Source organism: Bufo bufo, chromosome 10 (assembly GCF_905171765.1).
Source record: "Bufo bufo chromosome 10, aBufBuf1.1, whole genome shotgun sequence".
Classification (NCBI taxonomy): domain Eukaryota; kingdom Metazoa; phylum Chordata; class Amphibia; order Anura; family Bufonidae; genus Bufo; species Bufo bufo.
In genome coordinates, this window is record NC_053398.1 from 80,757,767 (window position 1) to 80,782,566 (window position 24,800).

The window sequence follows — 24,800 nt, forward strand, 5'->3', positions numbered from 1 at the left end:
AGAAACTGTGTGATTTTCATATGAATGCTCCACATGCAAGTCATACAGAAGAAGTTTGGGAAAGACAAATCAGAACTGTAAGAAATGTGTTAAGTTCAGTGTTAAAAAAGAACGCTGAAAGAATAGATGATGTTTCACTTAGGACCCTATTTTATGAAGTAATGTTGATTGTTAACAGTCGTCCACTTACAGTTGATAACATCAACGATCCAACAAATTTGGACCCTTTAACTCCCAAACATCTACTTCACCTTAAGTCGGATTACATACAGCCACCGACTGGCAAGTTCACCAAAGAGGATTTATATGCCAGAAGGAGATGGCGAAGAGTTCAATATCTATCAGAACAGTTTTGAAATAGATGGAGGAAAGAGTACTTAGCCAATCTTATGCTAAGAAGTAAATGGCAAACACCTAGAAGAAATGTCCAAGTTGGTGACATAGTGTTAGTAAAAGAAGAACATTTACCTAGAAGTCAATGGAAATTGGCCAAAGTTCTAGAAGTTCAAAAGGATGAAGACAAACTAATAAGAAGAATGTTGTTACAAATAGGAGACTCAAAACTTGACAAAAAAGGAAAACGTCTCACTACTCCACTCAAGTTGGAGCGTCCTATACAGAAGTTAGATGTTCTACTTGGGAGTGATAAAGGACACTTGGAAGTTGAGAACCTGATGGAAAATTCCTCAAATTCATGTTCAAGTCCTACCACTAAGAACATAGAATTACAGATGTACCATGGTTAGCATTTCCGCTGTTAACTCAAATTTCTTAACTTATTTCATTATCTTGAGACAAAAGCCATTGAAAAGCAATTGAAGGTGTTTGTTTAGATTAGATAACCAAACTCCGAAATCTCAGAAAAAAGGAGTACTAAACATGATACATCGATATAGGTAATTTTGGTGGGAGTGTAGGTGGCCAGCTAAGACCTGTCCTAGGTTACTAGCATAGCTTATATGTGTATACAGCTAAACCTGCCAATAGCCTTAATACAGTTCCTATGTTTATGTGTTAAAGACAAAAGCAGAGTTATTTACTGTGACATCATGTTTTGGTTGTCATATTACGGTTATATTTTGTGTTCACAGAAGCTGAAAAGATAATATGCCTTTAAGATTCATTTTGTAATGTAAGGTAAACTCCGTGACACAGCAGAAACAACAGAAAGCATAGTGTGAATCTGTTGTTACTGGGCAGAAGTCTAGACCAATCACAGCCAGCTTCTTATACAGCAACAGTTTTCACCAATCACAGTCAGCCTCACAGACAGCCTGTCTGGGAATTCCCTCAGCTCCTGCTGCTAGAATCATTATTCACCAGAGACAGGAGCTGAAGAGACATTCACTCCACTGAGAGCTGAGTTTTATGGGAAAAAGAGGCCAATATAGATATTTAAAACAAGTTATATAATGTTTATATTGTTAGTATTGTGTTTAGAACTGTATACTGAACTATATATATATGTGTTTACTTACAGTTTCACCAATTGCAACCATACAATTTCCAGCATACATATTGCAATCCAAATTGAATACAATCATACCAGGTCATACTCAACCAATCTGCAAATAGTCACTGCTAACTGCATACTGCAAGTGAGATATTAGTTAGACCTCAGATATACCTCTCAGATAGATCATAAAGTGCTTAAATAACAAAGTGAGAGTACAGATACTGAAGAAATATATCCATTTTGTGTTGAACTCAAGATTGAACAGTTAAACCACCATCTTAATCATACCGCCATTTTGTGATATCTTTTCAACATGTGTTTTGTACATTGAGTATATGCTGCAGAGGCGGCAGTGTTATATTAAGAAAAGTTGAAGTTAATAAAGAAGTTATTTAAAGCATTTGGTCTGCTCTTTAAACCTACTGTTTCCATAGAACGGCGCTAGAGGAATTACAGAGTAATAGACAGTCTGGTTAGACTAAAAGTCAGAGATACCAAAATTCTTCTAATGCCACAGCGCAAAAGGCACTTCATAGTGCTGCGCCTGCCACACATTTTTCCATGAATTTCCTATACCAGTTCTTCAGCTACTTATTTTCATTCCTAATCTCCCCCTGCCTTTCTGGTGTTGCTCGTGGTTCAGGTAGTATTTCAGAAAATACTCTCTTTGAGGTCCTTGCCCTGAGCTTGTGACCTAAGTCCCTGAAATCATTTTTAACGGCCCTTCACCTACCTCTAACTTTGAAATTGGTGTCAACGTGCACCATTACCACTGGGTCTTTATCAGCTCTTCCCAGTAACCCTTCAACCCGATCCGCAATATGATGAAGAAGACAACACATGCCAGGAAGAAAATACACCATTTGACGATCCTGGTCTTTGTGACAGAGCACCCTATCAGTACCCCTAATGAATGAATCTTCCACTACCAGCACCTGTCTGACCTGCCCTGCTCTCCTGGTCCCCTGCTTACTGGAGCTGGCATTCCCCTGTCTGGCAGAGGAAATATCTTACTGCAGTAGAGCGATCCCTGAACTGACATCCCCCTCCTCAGTCAACTTTGCAAACTTGCTGGGGGTGTGTCAGATCAGGGCTATCCTCTCTGGCACTCTTCCCTCGACACTGCCTTCTGTTACTCAGCTAGCTACCTCACACTACCACCCTTCTCCCTCATCTACCACATTGCTGCTGACTCTGCAAACACTCAAACTCCTTTCCATATTGTAAAGGTATCTCAGTGTTGCAATTCGCTAATATAGATACAGGATTTGTGCTTCCAAATCTGCAATTTGTTCACACTTTGCACAGCAACATGCACCCTCAAATGGCTGTTCCAGGACTGCATACATTGCACAAAATGTGCACTGGACTGTATTTTCTGTCATGGTACACATACTTGCTAATGGGGATTATACTGGATTTTTTTTTATTTTATTATACAATGCAATGAAAATGATAAATTAATGGATGCAGTTCCCTCCTAAAATCCTTCAATCCAAAGTCACTTAATCTCAAGGCCCTCTTTAGATGAAAACACACTCGCAAAGTCGCTGTTTTAGTCTGCTTATAAAGCAGCTGCTCCCAGTTAGCTCCAAACCATTCAGCAGTCCTTTTTTCCTCTGGATTCAAAGGGGTAGCAGCGGGATAACACTGTTGGTGCACCAGGAGGAGGAGAATGAGTGAGGAATCTATTATGTCTGTGTGGCAAACTCTGCAAAGATGAGACATGGCCGAAATAACTCATCATGGTGTACTCCTCCCAATAGAGATGAGGAAAGAGAACATTAGAGGAGAAATCACTGGATGTAAGAGGTATGTAGTGCTGTGTTCTTCTGTATGTTTGGTAGCACAGAATGTAATGTTCATCCAAATATGTCTTTAGCAGGTGGGTGCCATTTCGATTTTTGCCTCAGGCAGCAGAGAACCTAGAATCAGCCCTGGGCCTAAAGACTAATATGTCAGTGTTCAGTTCATGTGCCCGTTCTTCATTTGGAAAGCAGACAAATTAGGAAAATTGAATATCCCTTGTGCAAATGTATCTGCTTGAGTTGTGTCCTAGCATTCTAGCATTAGCGTTTCCCAATGAATTGTAACACAAATTTTATACAAATGAGAAAGTGTTGTATTTAATATATTATCTAATTCATACACAATTAAATGTAGATTTGTGAGTTAAAAGTGCACAATAAGTCAAAAACATGAAAACAACACTTAAATCAAGGGTGATTCATAAATATACTGTTCCCAAAATGTCCATATGCCACCCCAAGCAATAACCATATAAAAATATACTATAACACAGAATAGACCAGCTCTGCTGACCCACAACTGACATACAACTACACAAACCTATTTCGGCTCTGCCGCTTATTTTCTAATAACTTTGTTACAGTGATCATGCAGTTAAATGTCGGCTCTGCCCTAATCTGTGACCCTGTGGTCTAATATAGCTCTATTACTGTATAAACTTGTGACCGTATAAAATGAGGTCACGCATCTAACAAATCCCTTAAAGGAAGTATAGGAAACTCCCTTAAAAAAGTATTCCATAACCCAGTGGGCCTCGCACACTCACTTTAATTACACATAACTTGCCTGTAGAATAAAGTATGTAATGTAATAAACTGTACTTACCATCCTGAAGCTTTGTGGATCGGCCTCTCTGGAATTTGGTTTTCTGCCTGGGCTACGGAGAGGATGTCACTTCCGCTGTGGACTTGGCAAGAACTATTACTCTCCCAAGTGAGATGCATTAAATGGTCTGTGTACAAACCAAGGAGAGGAATAGTTCTGGCCACATCCAGAGGAGCGTCATGTGACTGGGTCCACTCAACTTCAGGGTGGTGCATCATAAACTTAGTTCTACAGGCAAGTTATTTGTAATTAAAGTGGGTTTGTGGGTCCTGCTGGGTCCCAGAAAACCCCTATAAGAGAAAATGATATAATGTCTTATTCTGACTGAGTGAATTAGATCCTGTATAGGAAGAATATTCATACTGGCAAAAGTCAATTGTAAAACTCTAGACATTTTGTAACACTCAAACATAACGGTAATAATTTTGTTAAAGAGTCAATATTGTGGATGAGCTGAAGGACCTTGGACTCTGGTCCCCACCACTACTGCTGCTGCTACTAAGCCTGCGGTGGGCAGTGGAACAGGACTCCTGGGTTCCGGGATAAGTAAAGACTAGAGTTGGTGTAAAGGGTGTGATAGATGGAGTTTTCATCAATGTAGGAGTGTGGAGAGCTTCAGGTTCAAGAACTGTGCTGCTGATCTCAATTCTGGGGAGTTTCATTTTAGGACCTCTTGCTGATTCTTCATAAGACTCTTCCTTGAAGATTTTATAAGAGTCTGCCTGCTGGGCAGGTTGGTGGTCTTGAGGCACCTTGCAGATGGGTTGGTGTGCATCAAGAATCAGTTCTAGCTTGTCTTTTTGCTTCTGCAGTTCAGCTATCTCTTTTTGCAAAGATGACTTCTCTTCTTCAAGTTTGTCCGTCTCCTAAAATGATAGAAAAAGAATTACTGAATGTGAGATGTTACTCAAATTTCACATTAACTTTACTTATAACTAATTACAATTATAACAATGGTCATACTCTGTACACTAAACTCTATCGTTCTCAAGACAGAGCTCATGAGGCACAGTTGGGATGAGCCCCACTCTTCATGGAAAACTCCTATAAATGTAATGTTTTGTAAATTAGAGTTATATGTTTAACATATGTTCATAATAGATCTTTATATGGGGTGACGCTGCGTTATTCAGGCAAATAGCCCCCTGCTTTATGTCACATAGTGATAATGCTTACATGCTGAAATTCTGGCTGCATGCAACCACCATTAGGAAGATCTAGCAGCATACAGAATATTGAACTCAATAGAAGCTGTAAAATCTACATACAATGAAGTCCCCATAGTAGTGAATGCAGACAAGAAGCTGTAAAAGATAATTAGCAATACCCTCTCACTATATGGTAATTATGCCACCCCCTACTGCATACATCTACAAAATGTAAAGTATAGGACACAGAGCACCTAATCAATAAAGTGCAGCAGTACTAATGTCTTCTACAATGTTTGATAGCTTCTTGGTCTACAATGTTCTAGCCTTAGCTTCGCGATACCACCTTTACTCCAAACTATACATCTCAACATTGAAGATTGCAACACCAAGAAGGACAAGGTTATCAAGGAAGTATCAGGTGTTCTGAGATCTGAAAATGATCAAATTTTCAGGCATCTAGCTCAAATCTGTGGCATATAGGAGGGGCATAAAAGCCAGATTGAAAGCAAAGGATCAAGTCGTGTACGATGATTGTGTGAGGCCCGTGTTCGTCGATGTGTCAGTTATTGCTACTTGTCGCAAACTGAGAGGCACTGAATCCTTGAACTGAGAGACCTTGGTTTATCACTCCAGCAAATCGCTATGCCCCTGGGCCAAGATGTCAGCATTGTTTAGCATTGCATGGCCCGGTGGTTAGGAGAACAATAATAAACTGGAATGGCAGCCAGAGGTGCACAGATGCGAACCCCTGCACAGATGGATCATCTGATTAGAATAATGACGAGTAGTGATCCATTCTGTACTGCAAGTAAAAGTAGATGTCCCATCCCAAGCCTGGGGCAGCAAACAGTGTCTACGCAAACCATGAGCAGGAGTTTGCACAACATTGGGCTATGAGCCAGACATCCAGCTACAGGTGTTTTATAGACCTCACGTCACTGCTCTCAAAGGCTATCATGGAGTCATGCTTTTGTTTTGGATGCAATGATAGCCAGAGATAGTTCTGGAGACCACAAGGGCAGTGCCATGAAAAGACCATTACAAGGGAATGCCACACCAATTTTACTCCCAGGATTATGCTATGGGGTTGCATAACATACCTTAGCTGGACCCCTCCAGTCTTCATTTCAGGTACATTAACAGCTCGGCGTAACATTGATTGATTTGGTTGTGGACCCAGTGGTATGACTATTTCTTCAGTGTTCCAGGAGCCATTTTCTAACAGGGTAACACTAGGTCACATGCTGCGCATGCGATTGATAGCAGCCTACGTGATTTAAATGTGTTACCGTGGCCTGCAGCGTCTCTGGACTTGTCTTCCATCGAGCACATCTGTGATGTCATTGGTTGGCAAACCAAAGGGAGCTAGCAGCAGATCTTGATTATTTGCATGCCAAATGTATTCAGCGTGGCAGAACATTCCACAGACAACCATTAATAACCTCAATGATAGCATGCCAAGGCGTGTAAGTGCATGTATATCTGCACAAGACGCTCATACTCTATACTGAACATATTGAGATGTTTTGAATATTTTGTTTCCTTTTTTTTTCAACCGTATTAACTATGTAACTATGTATATCATTAACATGTGTGTCAGTGCTATGATTTCCATAATTCCATGACTTTCCTTCTTGGTGTTGCAATTTCAATGTTGAGCAGCGTATCATCTGTACAATTTTCTAACATAAATGACTGCATTATACATCTGTCTCGTGTTTTATCTTTCACCATTTAGAGACTGTGTCCTCCTTTCTGTGTACTTACTGCCTGTAGGTAATCTGTGAGCTCCTTGCGTCGGTTCCTGCATTTAGCGGCAGCAATCTTATTCCTCTCTCTTCGAACTCTTCGTCTTTCTTCTTCTTCTGGTGACATCTGTGCAGAAGAAATACAAAAAATGTAATTACTGCTACTAAGGTCAAATGAAATATACCATGCCATAGTCCTACTTGGATTGTAGCTATACTGCAGTTGTACTAAAGTTTTGAAGGGCATTTTGGTGGGAAGATGAGCATCCTGTGAGCTTACTATGTACATAGGTCATGGTGAAATAATGAACCCTGGAATGAATGAAGTCTGATTTCTTTATGAATAGAAGGATTGGCAGTGTGTGTGACCCAATGAGTCAGCCATTAACGCTTATCCCGCGTCAAGTTGTGGTTTGGCATCCATTTAGCTCCTTTTCCTTCTGACTCATGCCACAGGTTTATGAGTCGCCCATCAACTGTTTCCGTCATGTGTGTAGTTAGTTTAATTTCACGCAAACTACAATTTTAACCCTTTAAGTACCTGGTGTATCCGTGAGCAAATATACTGTACATAAAGTCTGTGTTCACCATTTTTTACAGATATGCTTAAGGGATGTCTGTTATCCATAGACTACCATGTTAAATAAAGTATACAATTAACATATTCATTTTTTTTACTGGACTTTTGAGGATGGAATTGCATAAGCTACTACACTATTCCATCCTCTTTTTTTACCAGTATAAGGTTATATTTACATCTGCATAAGAGATTCAGTTTGCAGCCTCCACAGCAGATTCCGTAAAATTTGGCAGTTTGTCTGAGAAGATTCAGGACACCACGACAGATAACTGCTGGACCCTATAATAGTCAATGGGATCCATTAGCGCTGTTGGCATTTGTCATGTCAAGGGATCTGGCACTTCCTTTAGGTTTACTGCTCGGCTCCCATGATGGAGGAGAACAATGGAAATAACCAACACTGATATGAACAGAGCCTACTGACATAAACAAGGCAGGTGGAGTCCATATGACTAATCAAGCCCTTTGGACACATTTAGCACGTACATTGGGAGCTTTCACAGAGTACATGCTAAATGTACGGTAAAATGCATATATTACATTGTCTTGTACTGATCTTGAGTTACAACTGTATTATAGTCCACAGCATCATTCAAGGTTTAGCTGTTTGTCATTAGAAACAGTCGACAAGCTTGTCAACAGACACATCCCCAACTGTTAAGCTGAATTTCTATAATGCAATGGGGCAAATTTCCCACATCATTTTACTGTACAGCACCTGGGATAAGACTACAGAGCAAGGGAAGACATTAAGGGATAATGGAAGATTTCAGCTCTGAAGTCTGCAGAAATATGAATGTGGGTCTGGATTATAAAATAGGCTGTAAATCAGGATCTGTATAAGAGAAGTTTGCAATGTAATTATATATGAGACTCAATTTTTTATGACAATTCATACTGTAAGCTATAACAAAAGTGTTCAAAGGATGGATGTACATAGTTAAAAGAGACATAACCTACAAACATGTTCCACGGGGGAACATAAAGACACCATGCACAGTAGAATATAAAAACATATTCTATTAAATAAAGAGTCAAAAAAATAATAATTAAAAACATAAATAGGACATCAGAATTGGGTAAAAGTAACCACAATGGCTATACCAAATCACTGGCCACTGACTTCAGTGCCCCCAAAAAAGATGCACAACATGTTAAAAAATACCAGTGGGGAACATGAGGTGGGATAGAATATCAATCACAACTAGTATAAGTAGCCAAAAATTGACTAAACATCCATATAAGAGGGGGACATCCTACCCAGCCCTCAAATAACATTATAAAGGTCAGGCTACACAGATAAAGATTATAAATAAAGCTCCCACCAAGAGGACCCACCTGTTGACATGATCGAGGGAAAAGAGCCCAGAAATGGTCAGAGAACACCTCGACACACATTTAAAAGAGGCCTATAAACTTATATCAAAAGTAGAATGGTTTCATTATAATGTTATTATTAATGATTTGACTACATACATGATCACCTTGTCTTCTTCGTCCCATGCTTAAAGCTCCTCCCATGCCTCTGATGACACCATGACGTGGACTATGATAGGGTGGTAGAGTCAGTGGTCTAACACTTGGTTGTACCATCCAGTTAAGGTCTTGGTTTGATGTTATTGCATTTACTGTTGGGATGAAAGGACCAGAAGATGTAGGGACGGGATATTTCTGTGAAAAAGAAAGACACATAACTAATGAGTTCATACCCTTGAAGAATATATATAAAAAGCATTGTTTCATATATTGTACATGTTAAGTATTCTGTACTTATATAAATTCTGTCACCAATATTTACAGCAATGTCTTAAGGACCAAATAACATTGTATTTTAATATGCCTAGAGACTCAGCCTCCCTGCTTCTTCAGTCCTAAGCCAAGATAATTTGCTTAGATGCAGATGTCTCTTACTTCAGCAGCACAGTCCCAGATTGCTGACAAGATCACACTTTTCAGGGTATCACAATTTTATCTTGACAAACTCCTCCACTGCCATTTGGAACAGATAGAGAAAGATACCAACAGGTGGGGACTGACTGGCTGCTTGCCTGTATCTTCCTGCTCACACAGGAGGCAAGCAGCATGGAAGTAGGTAGGGCAGTGTATAATACTGTATGTTCACTGTGGGAGGCACATTTATAAGGAAGCTAAAATCTGACATATGCAGTATAGATAATATACTCTGCATGTCCCGCTTTCCATCTCCAAGAGTTGGGGAGTTGGTGTGGACAGTAAGAAGGTCATATATTTCATATTATATGCTAGCGTAATTCATACCCATAGTGAAACTTTAGCATACTTGGATCTAGCAGAGTTGTAACCACTACATCAACATTAGTCAGTTGAGCATCATACCTGAATGTTTGTACAGAACTTTCTATTAGCATGCAGTGCAGACTGCCACATGTATATATTTTCAAAAGAAAGGCATCAGTAAATAAATATGAAATATATTAGAGCTATTGGTCAGCCTATGAGAACATTTCCTGTTAGGAAACCCGACTTAACACACAAAGTATACACAAATGTGTCACAGGGACTTAGTCCCGGGGAGTCTGCTGAGCTTCAGTGGCCATACCTTCTAATGAGTTCTACACTGGATCTTAGTACAATTAGGAAAATTGTACATGAATCATGCAAATTATGTTACGCAAAAGTACTGGGGACAATGCATTATAAATTGGCATAAAGCACAGGTCCACCAGAGATTTGCCATCTGACTACAAACTGCTATTAGCTCAGCGTATGTATTATGTGCTGTGAGTGGTATTAGAATTTTGAATGTCATGTGGCAAAACCCAGGAAAGCTGAACTTACATTGTAAAGATATTGGGATACCCCCAGAAGAAGCCACGGTGAAATGTGATGGTGTCATTGGTCATTATGGGCTTTATTACTATATGATACTATATGCTTACTTCTTCCCCACCAGACTGTACTAACACATCACAGGTTGACTGTGTAGTATTCAATGTATAGTATACAAAGTATTAGCTGTATAGCTATATGTACTCTATGGTGAGGCACAAATACTGTGAATATGGTTTGTTCTCACCATGTGCAGTTAGCTGCCATGTTTTATATACAGTTAGGTCCATATATATTTGGACACTGACGCAAATTTTGTTTTTATTACCTGTTTACTAAAACATATTCAAGGTTTAGTTATATAATGGACATGGACATAAAGTCCCAGACTTTTAGCTTTCATTTGAGGGTATCCACATTAAAATTGGATGAAGGGTTTAGGAGTTTCAGCTCCTTTACATGTGGCACTCTGTTTTTAACGGGACCAAAAGTAATCGGACAATTGACTCAAAGGCCGTTTCATGGGCAGGTGTGGGAAATTCCTTCATTATTTCATTCTCAATTAAGCACATAAAAGGCCTGGAGTTGATTTGAGGTGTGGTGCTTGCATTTTGAAGATTTTGCTGAGAAGTAAACATGCGGAGCAAAGGAGCTCTCCATGCAGGTGAACAAACCATCCATCTTCTGCGAACACAGATAAAACCAAACCGAGAAATTGCTACACTATTAGGAGTGGCAAAATCTACAGTTTGGTACATCCTGAGAAAGAAAGAAAACACTGGTGACCTCAACAATGCAAAAAGACCTGGACGCCCACGGAAGACAACAGTGGTGGATGATCGCAGAATAATTACCATGGCAAAGAGAAAGGCCTTCACAACAGCCAACCAAGTGAACAACACTCTCCAGGATATAGGCGTATCAATATCCAAATCTACCATAAAGAGAAGACTGCATGAAAGTACATACAGAGGGTTCACTACACGGTGCAACCCACTCATCAGCCTCAAGAATAAGGGTACTTTCACACTTGCGGCAGGACGGATCCGACAGGCTGTTCACCCTGTCTGATCCGTCCTTCCGCTATTTCGTCGTGCCGCCGGACCGCCGCTCCGTCCCCATTGACTATAATGGGGACGGGGCGGAGCTCCGGCGTAGCACGGCAGTGCACGGTGAAAGGCCGCCAGACTAAAAGTACTGCATGTTCAACTTTTTAGTCCGGCTGCCTCTCACCGCGAACTGCCGTGCTGCCCCGGAGCTCCGCCCCCGTCCCCATTATAGTCAATGTGGACGGAGCGGCGGTCCGTCGGCACGGCGAAATAGCGGAAGGACGGATCCGACAGGGTGAACAGCCTGTTGGATCCATCCTGCCGCAAGTGTGAAAGTACCCTTAGAAGGCTAGATTGGACTTTGCTAAAAAACATCTTAAAAAAACAGCACACTTCTTGAAGGACATTCTTTGGACAGATGAAACCCAGATCAACCTCTATCAAAATGATGGAAAGAAAAAAGTATGGCAAAGGCATGGTACAGCTCATGATCCAAAGAATACCACATCATCTGAAAAAACATGGCAGAGGCAGTGTGATAGCTTGGGCATGCATGGCTGCTAGTGGCACTGGGTCCTTAGTGTTTATTGATGGTGTGACGCAGAACAGTAGCAGCCGGATGAATTCTGGGATTTTCAGAGACATACTGTGGCCTCAAATCCAGCCAAATGCAGCCAAACTGATTGGTCGGCGTTTCATAATAAAGATGGACAATGACCCAAAACATAAAGCCAAAGCAACCCAGGAGTTTCAGGCAGTCATTGCCAACAAAGGGTTTTCAACCAAGTATTAGAAATTAACATTTTATTTACAATTATTTAATTTGTCCAAATACTTTTGAGACCCTGAAATGAAGGGATTGAGTTTAAAAAATGTTTTAATTCCTCACATTTTTATGCAATCAAATTGTTCAACCCACTGAATTAAAGCTGAAAGTCTGAACTTCAACTGCATCTGAATTGTTTTGTTCAAAATCCATTGTGGTAATGTACAGAACAATATATATATATATATATATATATATAATTATTTTTTTGTGTAGCACTATTTACTTATTATAGGAGTCCGTGTGCTCCCTCAGGCCATTGTTCCTTTTTACTAAGTGCAAAATAGGAGTTGTAGTACATCCAACAGTAGTTGTATACAGTGCAGTTTTTCTCCCCAGATGATGAGGTATGGTGGCTGGCAAAGGGGCAAATAATGACATTTCTGGTATGTTATCTTGCTGATGTCTCTCCCTTGAACTTCTGGCTAAATGCTGAAAGTTGGCACTTGTGGCTGACATTGGTCCAGGCGCGTGCGCAGTGAGCGCTTGAAGCCGAGGTGTATACACAGCACATGGCAGCACAAGGAGGTCTCCTGCACCCGTCAGAGATTTTGCATGGACAGGCACTGATGTCAGAAAGGCAAGGGTCAGTCTATGAGAAGGAGAGGGGAGGTCTATAAGAGCGAGATGGGCGGAAGAGCGGGGGGCATGACTCAATGACTCATGACTCATCCAGTGTAACACCCCAATAACTCCATGAGCTAGCTGTTGATGGCGTCAGGTACATTTTCAAAGTTGATTTTTGATGTAAACATATTGCTTTTGGGTTTAAACAAAACCATTTTATGAATAAGGAGAGCATGAACAGTAGGAACATGCAAGGAGCTTTATAGGTGAATCTGATGACAGGTTCCCTTTAAATAATAAAATACTGGGCAGAAACAGAAAATAAAATCATAGTATATATCACAATGAGCTAGAAGCCCATGATGAGGACATACTCTACTGTACTTTTACCCTTATAAAAATGGTTTCTATGGCCTCCATGATGACCACATGACCTGATAGAAGATATGGACAGGGGTTGTCTTTATAAGAACCCATTTAAAGAGAATACATTCGCTTAACTGAATACTAATGCAGTGATCTTACACACTGTATGTCTACAAATGTAAGAGTTGTATGTTAGGTCATATAACAATTTCAGGGTCTAGAACTGACAATCTATTATGGACAACGTGATCACTAGTCATATCCCCTTATCAATGGAAATCTACACTGCTAGGAAAAGTAATTGAATCGAGCTGGAGTCATCTAGGATGATGTCACCATGTAATTTCTCTTGGTGGAGAATGCATAAATCTTTTACATCTTAAAGGGGTTACCCCATGACTAATGTAAAAAATGAAAATCGGCATCATATAGTACCTGACAATCTCTTTCTAACAAAGCTAGAATCAGCCCTGTAACTCACATGGATCCAGAGATTGTCCCATCTATTGCTCTGCTAGATTTATATCAATCTGACAGCTCAAGGGGAGTGTCTTTTCTGCTGCAGCTAAGGGGGCGTGTCCATGCTCTCCCTATCACAGCTCAGGAGGCAGTTGTGGGATGAAACTGAGCATGTGCGGCCATCTCAGTTAGCAGGTCAAAGAGATAAGAAAAAAAACAAACAGCAGGTGGCGCTATACAAATACAGTTTATTGAATAACTCAGTGGCTATGATAAGTTGTTAATTGCATGCAATTACAAAACAATTCAGATCCAAGTGCTGGTTTAAAAACTGTAGAATATGTTTCGTGGGACAACCCCTTTAAGGGAGAATAAAGCTTGCCCTACACTGGCTGTATCCAATTCAGCAACTGAAACTCTGCAATCTGTGTGTGAAATAAAATTCACAAATTGCTTGATGAAATGCATGGTTTACATTTTTTAGCTTTCTTTTCCACTAATTCCAGAAGGCAATTAAAATATATTATTAAAGAGAACCAGTCATACTAAACATGGTGTCTGACCTGCAAGCAATAGGTTATATAGCAGGAGAAGCCTAATATATACTTCTATATTGATATATAGGTGAAACTCAAAAAATTTGAATATCGTGCAAAGTTCAGCATTTCAGTAATGCAACTTAAAGGTGAAACTAACATATGAGGTAGACTCATTATATGCAAAGCGAGATATTTCAAGCCTTTGTTTGTTATAATTTGGATGATTATGGCTTATAACTTATGAAACCCCAAAGTCTCAATTTTCAGGTGCCATTTGCTCAGGGGGTATGGATTAATTAGCTGATTAGTGTGACACTTTGAGCCTAGAATATTGAACCTTTTCACAAAATTCTAATTTTAAGTTGCATTAATGCAATTCCTTTTATGTTGCATTATTGAAATAAATGAACTTTTGCACAATATCCTAATTTTTCGAGCTTCACCTGTATAGCACATTTATATATAGGTTTGTGGGAAAATATTCAGAACAGTTCCCTTTTGGGATGCTTATGCATAGTGTGGCCTGGGCATTGGAATTGCCAGGATGCAAGTGTACTTGCCATTTGAAACAATGACACGTACAGGTGCAGCGTGGCAATTAGTAGGAATCCGCATGTAGATCCTGCAGTCAGGTCACACACACATGGGGTATGAAGATAGTTTGTGATAAACCAAATCCATTATACAGTATGTCATTTAGTATATTCAATAATCATGTCTGACAACCTGAATTGTCTGGAGACAGGACATATTTAAAGATGGTTGCGGCATGGTGATTCTTGGTAGTCAGTGCTAAAACAAGAAATCAAGATTCCACAAAGCTTCCATTGATGTTAGTGGTGTGAAAGCAAATAGATGAAGATATTTCAATTGTAAGCAGAAAGGAATTTATCAATGGACAGTAGGCATTCTGCTGTCCAAGAAACGCCCATAAACCATTATACAATGATGTTATGGATTGGGTGCCTTGACTTTCCAGCACCTCTGGTCATGGAAGGAGAAGTATTGATGTGCTCCTGCGTCCCATCTATCCTTACTGATTGCTTACCTAATCAAGAATAATCTGTACAATAACTCTTGGATACTAAATGCACTGAACACATTTAAAACGTTCTGAATGTTCAATGACATCAGCAACGATTCATAGAGCAGCTGAGGCTCCAAAGAACACCCTCGTGAGAACAAACCATTCACAGGAAACTCACAGACAGTAATGAGAAAATTCTTGTGAAATGTATGTACAGGTAACAATGGCAGTAGATCAGTAAATGCTATTCACTTCTTCTCTAATCTCCCCAAAACCCAAGTCAAGCAAGCAGGTTTCTTTCAGGGGATAGGGAGACAAGGTAATGCCAAACACCGCCAAAGGCCCAGTGGATATAAAAAGTCTACACACCCTGTTAAAATGTCAGGTTTTTGTGCTGTAAAAAAATGAGACAAAGATAAATCATTTCAGAACTTTTTCTACCTTTACTGTGACCTATAAACTGTACCACTCAAAACAAAAAAAACTAAAATAATGTGGTTGCATAAGTGTGCACACCATCTTATAAACTGGGGATGTAGCTGTGTTCAGAATTCAGCAATCACATTCAAAATCATGTTAAATAGGAGTCAGCATACACCTGCCATCATTTAAAGTTCCTCTGATTAACCCCAAATAAAGTTCAGCTGCTCTAGTTGTTTTTTTCCAACAGCAAAAGCCATGGTCCACAGAGAGCTTCCAAAGCATCAGAGGAATCTCATTGTTAAAAGGTATCAGTCAGGAGAAGGGTACAAAAGAATTTCCAAGGCATTAGATATACCATGGAACACAATGAAGACAATCATCATCAAGTGGAGAAAATATGGCACAACACAACGTCCCTCCAAAATTGATGAAAAGACGAGAAGAAAACTGGTCTGGGAGGCTACCAAGAGGCCTACAGCAAAATTAAAGGAGCTGCAGTAATATCTGGCAAGTACTGGCTGTGTGGTACATGTGACAACAATCTCCCGTATTCTTCATATGTCTGGGCTATGGGGTAGAGTGGCAAGAAGACGAAAGCCTTTTCTAATGAAGAAAAACATCCAAGCCAGGCTACATTTTGCAAAAATACATCTGAAGTCTCCCAAAAGCATGTGGGAAAAGGTGTTATGGTCTGATCAAACTAAGGTTGAACTTTTTGGCCATAATTCCAAAAGATATGTTTGGTGCAAAAACAACACTGCACATCACCAAAAGAACACCATACCCACAGTGAAGCATGGTGGTGGCAGCATCATGCCAAGGGGCTGTTTTTCTTCAGCTGGAACTGGGACCTTAGCTAAGCTAGAGGGAATTATGAACAGTTCCAAATACCAGTCAATATTGGCACAAAACCTTCAGGCTTCTGCTAGAAAGCTGAACATGAAGAGGAACTTCATCTTTCAGCATGACAACGACCCAAAGCATACATCCAAATCAACAAAGGAATGGCTTCATCAGAAGAAGATTAAAGTTTTGGAATGGCCCAACCAGAGCCCAGACCTGAATCCGATTGAAAATCTGTGGGGTGATCTGAAGAGGGCTGTGCACAGGAGATGCCCTCGCAATCTGACAGATTTGAAGTGTTTTTGCCAAGAAGAGTCGGCAAATCTTGCCAAGTCAAAATGTGCCATGCTGATAGACTCATACCAAAAAAGACTGAGGGCTGTAATAAAATCAAAAGGTGCTTCAACAAAGTATTAGTTTAAGGGTGTGCACACTTATGCAACCATATTATTTTATTTTTATATTTTTTCTTCCCTCTACCTAAAAGATTTCAGTTAGTTTTTCAATTGAGTTGTACAGTTTATAGGTCACATTAAAGGTGGAAAAAGTTCTGAAATGATTTATATTTGTCTCATTTTTTTACATCACAGAAAACTGATATTTTATTAGGGGGGTGTAGACTTCAAGGTCTTTTTAGGGGTTAAAGAAAACATCCACTTGAACGAATGAGAACACTCGCGCCTCACTGTGTGCAGCAGGACCTGCTCTCCCAGCGTGATGACATTACATGATCAAGCTGGGAGTGCAGGTCCTGCAGTATTCAGTGAGGAGCGAGTGTCACAGAGTGTTCAAGTGGATGAGGTGAGTTATTATTTTGTCACTACACTGGGGACACTAACAATGGCATTAAAAATACTGTGGTATACTAAGAAGAGCTTTATATATACTGGGGAGCATTCCTGGGGGCCATTTGATGTCCAGGGAGCACTATGGGGGCATTATGTATAATTAGTGCACTGCAGGGTTTGGGTTTAAAAAAAAAAAAAAAAAAAGCCTGTGAAATTCATCTGTTTTAATGATTGTTAAAAATGCAAGCTAAACGGTCATTAAAAACTGATGGACGACCAGGAAATAGATGCACACACTGATGCAAAATAGTCATAAAAAACTGATAGTATGTCTGTTTTTAACAGCCTTTTTTGTTACGGTCATCTGAATGTAGTCCTAGCCAGCCAAAAGCTGCAATAGAGTCAGAGAAAAGTGTCCATCTGCACATTTATCATCCTGCCTGAGCCCCTGTGATAAATCTGGTGCTGGTCAAGACAGCCTGTCTAGGTTTACGCCACCTTTAGGGTACGGTTACACAACCAAATTTGTCTCACAACAAAACGGTACAACTATAATGTGACAGTGTCAATGATAGTCAATGGTGTTGCACTGTGACATGCTGCGACTGTGGCACAACAGTCGCACAAAAATCCAACTTAGATATTTGTGCGACAGTGCTGTTGCATGTTCCAGTGCGACGCCATAGACCATCATTACAAAAATGCAGCGTGACATTACTGCGACAAATAATCACATGTCAAATGTCATTGTGTAGCCCTAGCCTTAGGACTCATGAAGATGAACATAAGGGCTCCATGCCCGTGCAGCAGATCGCTATTTGCACGGGCACTGGTCGTCTGCACTCCTGGTGCTGATGCGGATCCGCTGACTTGAATGGGTCCGTGATCCACAAAAGATAGGACATGTTTCATCTTTTGTGGTGTGGAGGCACAGACCCGAAATACCACTGAAGCACCAATCTGACCCTCCACTCCGCAAAAAATAGGAGATTACCAATCTTTGGCCATATATGGCGGATTGCGGATCCATTCCAGTCAGTAGGTCCACATCCACCAGCGCACCCGGCCAGTGTCCATATATTGTTGACCAGCTGTTTATGGTCTGCAATTCAGGCTCGAGCCCTTACATTTGTCTGCATGAGCCCTTAGGGTTAGTGACACTGGGCCACAACAGTAAAAAACATCATAAAAATGCAGGTGGCCCAAAAAAATAAATGCCAGTGCCAATGTAATGTGTGTAAGGACCTGAACTAAGCCAAATTCACAGAAATATGTTGCAAATACACAAATATAATACTACTAATGGGGATTGCATAGCATGTGTCAACTTTTTATTCCTAGCTCCATAGTTTTGAAAAATGTTAAAAGAAAGAGACGTGGCTTTGAGTCGTCGTAAAATGTGCCAAATTTAATAAAGTTATTATTTTTGTATGCATGAAATATTAGTATATATGACCTAAGAAAGAGAAATGTGTCTAACATGCTAGATGCACATTTGTTTTACACATTTGGTGCAATCTGCAGTTTTCATTGACTCATTGACAAAACCTCCAAAAGTCTCTTATAACCTTTTGCTCTTAGTAGCGGCCCTTAGTGTTGGCAAGTTCCCCACAATAGCATAGTTGACTGACTCCTGTTACATGTCCTAACTTTATGTGACCTAGGTGAATGAGAGAATATGGATATACAGTATCTATCTATCTATATATACAGTGATAGTCTAGCCCCTCCCAGTAACACTGCTGCGCGGCTATAATGACTAAGGTGGAATTAGCCCATTATCAGCCTATATTTAGCATTCTGTGAGGACAGCTATACCACATCTTCCTCCCTAATATCTCAATCCTAGAAGCACTATACAATATCTATCTATATAGAGTCAGTAGATGTCAGGGTTAAGGTCGGACTCACCTGGTGCTGCTCCTCTGCAGGTGTGGATCTCATGCTGTGCCCCATAGCGATGCTCCCGAACACTTGTGTAGCTCCGGGATCACTGGGGCTCTGGCTGCCTCTGCTGCACCCTAAATCCTGATGAGGGAAAGATCCAGAAAGGTCTCTGTACATCGTCTGGACCTGAACACTTGCTCTGTCACGCTCACACTGACTCACAATTCTACGCTGCCTCATTTTTATCAATGGGGACTCCTCGAATCAACTGACGATACAATTCAAAACCTGTAGGGGGAGCGGAATGGGAGAAACGCCACAAGATTAGTAGAATTCTCCGACTATTAACGTCTTTAAATAGCAAACGTTGTTAGAATTAGTAATTGATCGTTTGAGATGCTGGACATTGTATATCTGGGGTCGTTAAAGCTCAATAAGAAATGTTACAAACTGTTTCACCCTACAAATGGTATGTTCCAAGGATTACCCAAAAGCAGTGATGACGTACATGCCCTTATAAGGGCACACTTCCTCAGTGAAAGGAAAACCCTGTGCTTGAAGCGTCTGTTTTTTTTTTTGTTTTTTTTAACTCTGCTATTTCCAGAGTGGAACGGAAACTATAAGTGAAGTGAAATCACTGCCGAGATACCTGACAGCAGTGCTTCTGGGAAATGACACTCGCTGGTCCTCCTCGGGCAGCAGCCTGGGTATGACCTCCTGGCCTGAAACTGACAGGAGAGCCTCCAATATTCAACTCTAAGACTAATTACAAACAAATGGTATTAGACCCCTATAGCAATACACTGTCTATGTTCCTTATATTGTAGGTTGATCACACTCAGGTGATCTGGTCAGCAGAAATGGGGGCAGATTATGTTTATGGTCTTGTGTTTTCTTTATATTGTAGGTTGATCACACCCTGGTGATCTAGTGAGCAGAGATTGGGCCAGATTATGTGTATGGTCTTGTGTGTTTTTTATATTGTAGGTTGATCACACCCAGGTGATCTGGTGAGCAGACATGGGGCAGATTATGTGTATGGTCTTGTGTGTTCTTTATATTGTAGGTTGATCACACCCAGGTGATCTGGTGAGCAGACATGGTGGCAGATTGTGTGTATGGTCTTGTGTGTTCTTTATATTGTAGGTTGATCACACCCAGGTGATCTGGTGAGCAGACGTGGGGGCAGATTATGTGTATGGTCTTGTGTGTTCTTTATATTTTAGGTTGATCACACCCTGGTGATCTGGTGAGCAGAGATTGGGGCAGATTATGTGTATGGTCTTGTGTGTTCTTTATATTGTAGGTTGATCACACCCAGGTGATCTGGTGAGCAGAGATTGGGGCAGATTATGTGTATGGTCTTGTGTGTTCTTTATATTGTAGGTTGATCACACCCTGTTGATCTGGTGAGCAGAGATTGGGGCAGATTATGTGTATGGTCTTGTGTGTTCTTTATATTGTAGGTTGATCACACCCTGGTGATCTGGTGAGCAGAGATTGGGGCGGATTATGTGTATGTTCTTGTGTGTTCTTTATATTGTAGGTTGATCACACTCAGGTGATCTGGTGAGCAGACATGGGGGAAGATTATGTGTATGGTCTTGTGTGTTCTTTATATTGTAGGTTGATCACACCCTGGTGATCTGGTGAGCAGACATGGGGGCAGATTGTGTGTATGGTCTTGTGTGTTCTTTATATTGTAGGTTGATCACACCCAGGTGATCTGGTGAGCAGACATGGGGGCAGATTGTGTGTATGGTCTTGTGTTTTCTTTATATTGTAGGTTGATCACACCCTGGTGATCTAGTGAGCAGAGATTGGGGCAGATTATGTGTATGGTCTTGTGTGTTCTTTATATTGTAGGTTGATCACACCTAGGTGATCTGGTGAGCAGACATGGGGCAGATTATGTGTATGGTCTTGTGTGTTCTTTATATTGTAGGTTGATCACACCCTGGTGATCTGGTGAGCAGACATGGTGGCAGATTGTGTGTATGGTCTTGTGTGTTCTTTATATTGTAGGTTGATCACACCCAGGTGATCTGGTGAGCAGACATGGGGGCAGATTATGTGTATGGTCTTGTGTGTTCTTTATATTGTAGGTTGATCACACCCAGGTGATCTGGTGAGCACAGATTTGGGCAGATTATGTGTATGGTCTTCTGTGTTCTTTATATTGTAGGTTGATCACACCCAGGTGATCTGGTGAGCAGACATGGGGGAAGATTATGTGTATGGTCTTGTGTGTTCTTTATATTGTAGGTTGATCACACCCTGGTGATCTGGTGAGCAGACATGGGGGCAGATTGTGTGTATGGTCTTGTGTGTTCTTTATATTGTAGGTTGATCACACCCAGGTGATCTGGTGAGCAGACGTGGGGGCAGATTATGTGTATGGTCTTGTGTGTTCTTTATATTGTAGGTTGATCACACCCAGGTGATCTGGTGAGCAAAGATTTGGGCAGATTATGTGTATAGTCTTGTGTGTTCTTTATATTGTAGGTTGATCACACCCAGGTGATCTGGTGAGCAGAGATTGGGGCAGATTATGTGTATGGTCTTGTGTGTTCTTTATATTGTAGGTTGATCACACCCTGGTGATCTGGTGAGCAGAGATTGGGGCAGATGATGTGTATGGTCTTGTGTGTTCTTTATATTGTAGGTTGATCACACCCTGGTGATCTGGTGAGCAGACGTGGGGGCAGATTATGTGTATGGTCTTGTGTGTTCTTTATATTGTACGTTAATCACACCAAGGTGATCTGGTGAGCAGACATTGGGGCAGAATTTGTGCATTGTCTTGTGTGTTCTCTATATTGTAGGTTGATCACACCCAGGTGATCTGGTGAGCAAAGATTGGGGCAGATTATGTGTATGGTCTTGTGTGTTCTTTATATTGTAGGTTGATCACACCCTGGTGATCTAGTGAGCAGAGATTGGGGCAGATGATGTGTACGGTCTTGTGTGTTCTTTATATTGTAGGTTGATCACACCCAGGTGATCTGGTGAGCAGAGATTGGGGCAGATTATGTGTATGGTCTTGTGTGTTCTTTATATTGTAGGTTGATCACACCCTGGTGATCTGGTGAGCAGAGATTGGGGCAGATGATGTGTATGGTCTTGTGTGTTCTTTATATTGTAGGTTGATCACACCCTGGTGATCTGGTGAGCAGACGTGGGGGCAGATTATGTGTATGGTCTTGTGTGTTCTTTATATTGTACGTTAATCACACCAAGGTGATCTGGTGAGCAGACATTGGGGCAGAATTTGTGCATTGTCTTGTGTGTTCTCTATATTGTAGGTTGATCACACCCAGGTGATCTGGTGAGCAAAGATTGGGGCAGATTATGTGTATGGTCTTGTGTGTTCTTTATATTGTAGGTTGATCACACCCAGGTGATCTGGTGAGCAGAGATTGGGGCAGATTATGTGTATGGTCTTGTGTGTTCTTTATATTGTAGGTTGATCACACCCTGGTGATCTGGTGAGCAGAGATTGGGGCAGATGATGTGTATGGTCTTGTGTGTTCTTTATATTGTAGGTTGATCACACCCTGGTGATCTGGTGAGCAGACGTGGGGGCAGATTATGTGTATGGTCTTGTGTGTTCTTTATATTGTACGTTGATCACACCAAGGTGATCTGGTGAGCAGACATTGGGGCAGAATTTGTGTATTGTCTTGTGTGTTCTCTATATTGTAGGTTGATCACACCCAGGTGATCTGGTGAGCAAAGATTGGGGCAGATTATGTGTATGGTCTTGTGTGTTCTTTATATTGTAGGTTGATCACACCCTGGTGATCTGGTGAGCAGAGATTGGGGCAGATGATGTGTACGGTCTTGTGTGTTCTTTATATTGTAGGTTGATCACACCCTGGTGATCTGGTGAGCAGACGTGGGGGCAGATTATGTGTATGGTCTTGTGTGTTCTTTATATTGTAGGTTGATCACACCCAGGTGATCTGGTGAGCAGACGTGGGGGCAGATTATGTGTATGGTCTTGTGTGTTCTTTATATTTTAGGTTGATCACACCCTGGTGATCTGGTGAGCAGAGATTGGGGCAGATTATGTGTATGGTCTTGTGTGTTCTTTATATTGTAGGTTGATCACACCCAGGTGATCTGGTGAGCAGACATGGGGGCAGATTATGTGTATGGTCTTGTGTGTTCTTTATATTGTAGGTTGATCACACCCAGGTGATCTGGTGAGCAGACATGGGGGAAGATTATGTGTATGGTCTTGTGTGTTCTTTATATTGTAGGTTGATCACACCCTGGTGATCTGGTGAGCAGACATGGGGGCAGATTGTGTGTATGGTCTTGTGTGTTCTTTATATTGTAGGTTGATCACACCCAGGTGATCTGGTGAGCAGACATGGGGGCAGATTGTGTGTATGGTCTTGTGTGTTCTTTATATTGTAGGTTGATCACACCCAGGTGATCTGGTGAGCAGACATTGGGGCAGAACTTGTGTATTGTCTTGTGTGTTCTCTATATTGTAGGTTGATCACACCCAGGTGATCTGGTGAGCAGAGATTGGGGCAGATTATGTGTATGGTCTTGTGTGTTCTTTATATTGTAGGTTGATCACACCCTGTTGATCTGGTGAGCAGAGATTGGGGAAGATTATGTGTATGGTCTTGTGTGTTCTTTATATTGTAGGTTGATCACACCCAGGTGATCTGGTGAGCAGACATGGGGGAGGATTATGTGTATGGTCTTGTGTGTTCTTTATATTGTAGGTTGATCACACCCAGGTGATCTGGTGAGCACAGATTTGGGCAGATTATGTGTATGGTCTTGTGTGTTCTTTATATTGTAGGTTGATCACACCCAGGTGATCTGGTGAGCAGACATGGGGGAAGATTATGTGTATGGTCTTGTGTGTTCTTTATATTGTAGGTTGATCACACCCTGGTGATCTGGTGAGCAGACATTGGGGGCAGATTATGTGTATGGTCTTGTGTGTTCTTTATATTGTAGGTTGATCACACCCAGGTGATCTGGTGAGCAGACATGGGGGCAAATTGTGTGTATGGTCTTGTGTGTTCTTTATATTGTAGGTTGATCACACCCAGGTGATCTGGTGAGCAGACATTGGGGCAGATTATGTGTATGGTCTTGTGTGTTCTTTATATTGTAGGTTGATCACACCCAGGTGATCTGGTGAGCACAGATTTGGGCAGATTATGTGTATGGTCTTGTGTGTTCTTTATATTGTAGGTTGATCACACCCAGGTGATCTGGTGAGCACAGATTTGGGCAGATTATGTGTATGGTCTTGTGTGTTCTTTATATTGTAGGTTGATCACACCTTGGTGATCTGGTGAGCAGAGATTGGGGCAGATGATGTGTATGGTCTTGTGTGTTCTTTATATTGTAGGTTGATCACACCCTGGTGATCTGGTGAGCAGACGTGGGGGCAGATTATGTGTATGGTCTTGTGTGTTCTTTATATTGTACGTTGATCACACCAAGGTGATCTGGTGAGCAGACATGGGGGCAGATTATGTGTATGGTCTTGTGTGTTCTTTATATTGTAGGTTGATCACACCAAGGTGATCTGGTGAGCAGACATGGGGGCAGATTATGTGTATGGTCTTGTGTGTTCTTTATATTGTAGGTTGATCACACCCAGGTGATCTG

General features: G+C 41.1%; 1 protein-coding gene across 1 annotated transcript; it reads right to left on the minus strand.

Annotated features, from left to right (window-relative positions):
* Positions 1–3,537: 3,537 nt before the first annotated feature.
* FOSL1 (FOS like 1, AP-1 transcription factor subunit) lies at positions 3,538–19,347 on the minus strand. Its single transcript, XM_040410492.1, has 4 exons — positions 19,176–19,347; positions 9,046–9,240; positions 7,009–7,116; positions 3,538–4,956 (listed from the first exon to the last, which is right to left on the minus strand). Exons 1-4 carry the CDS (start codon positions 19,326–19,328, stop codon positions 4,519–4,521), a joined length of 894 nt encoding a protein of 297 aa, XP_040266426.1. The 5' UTR covers positions 19,329–19,347; the 3' UTR covers positions 3,538–4,518.
* Positions 19,348–24,800: the final 5,453 nt, after the last annotated feature.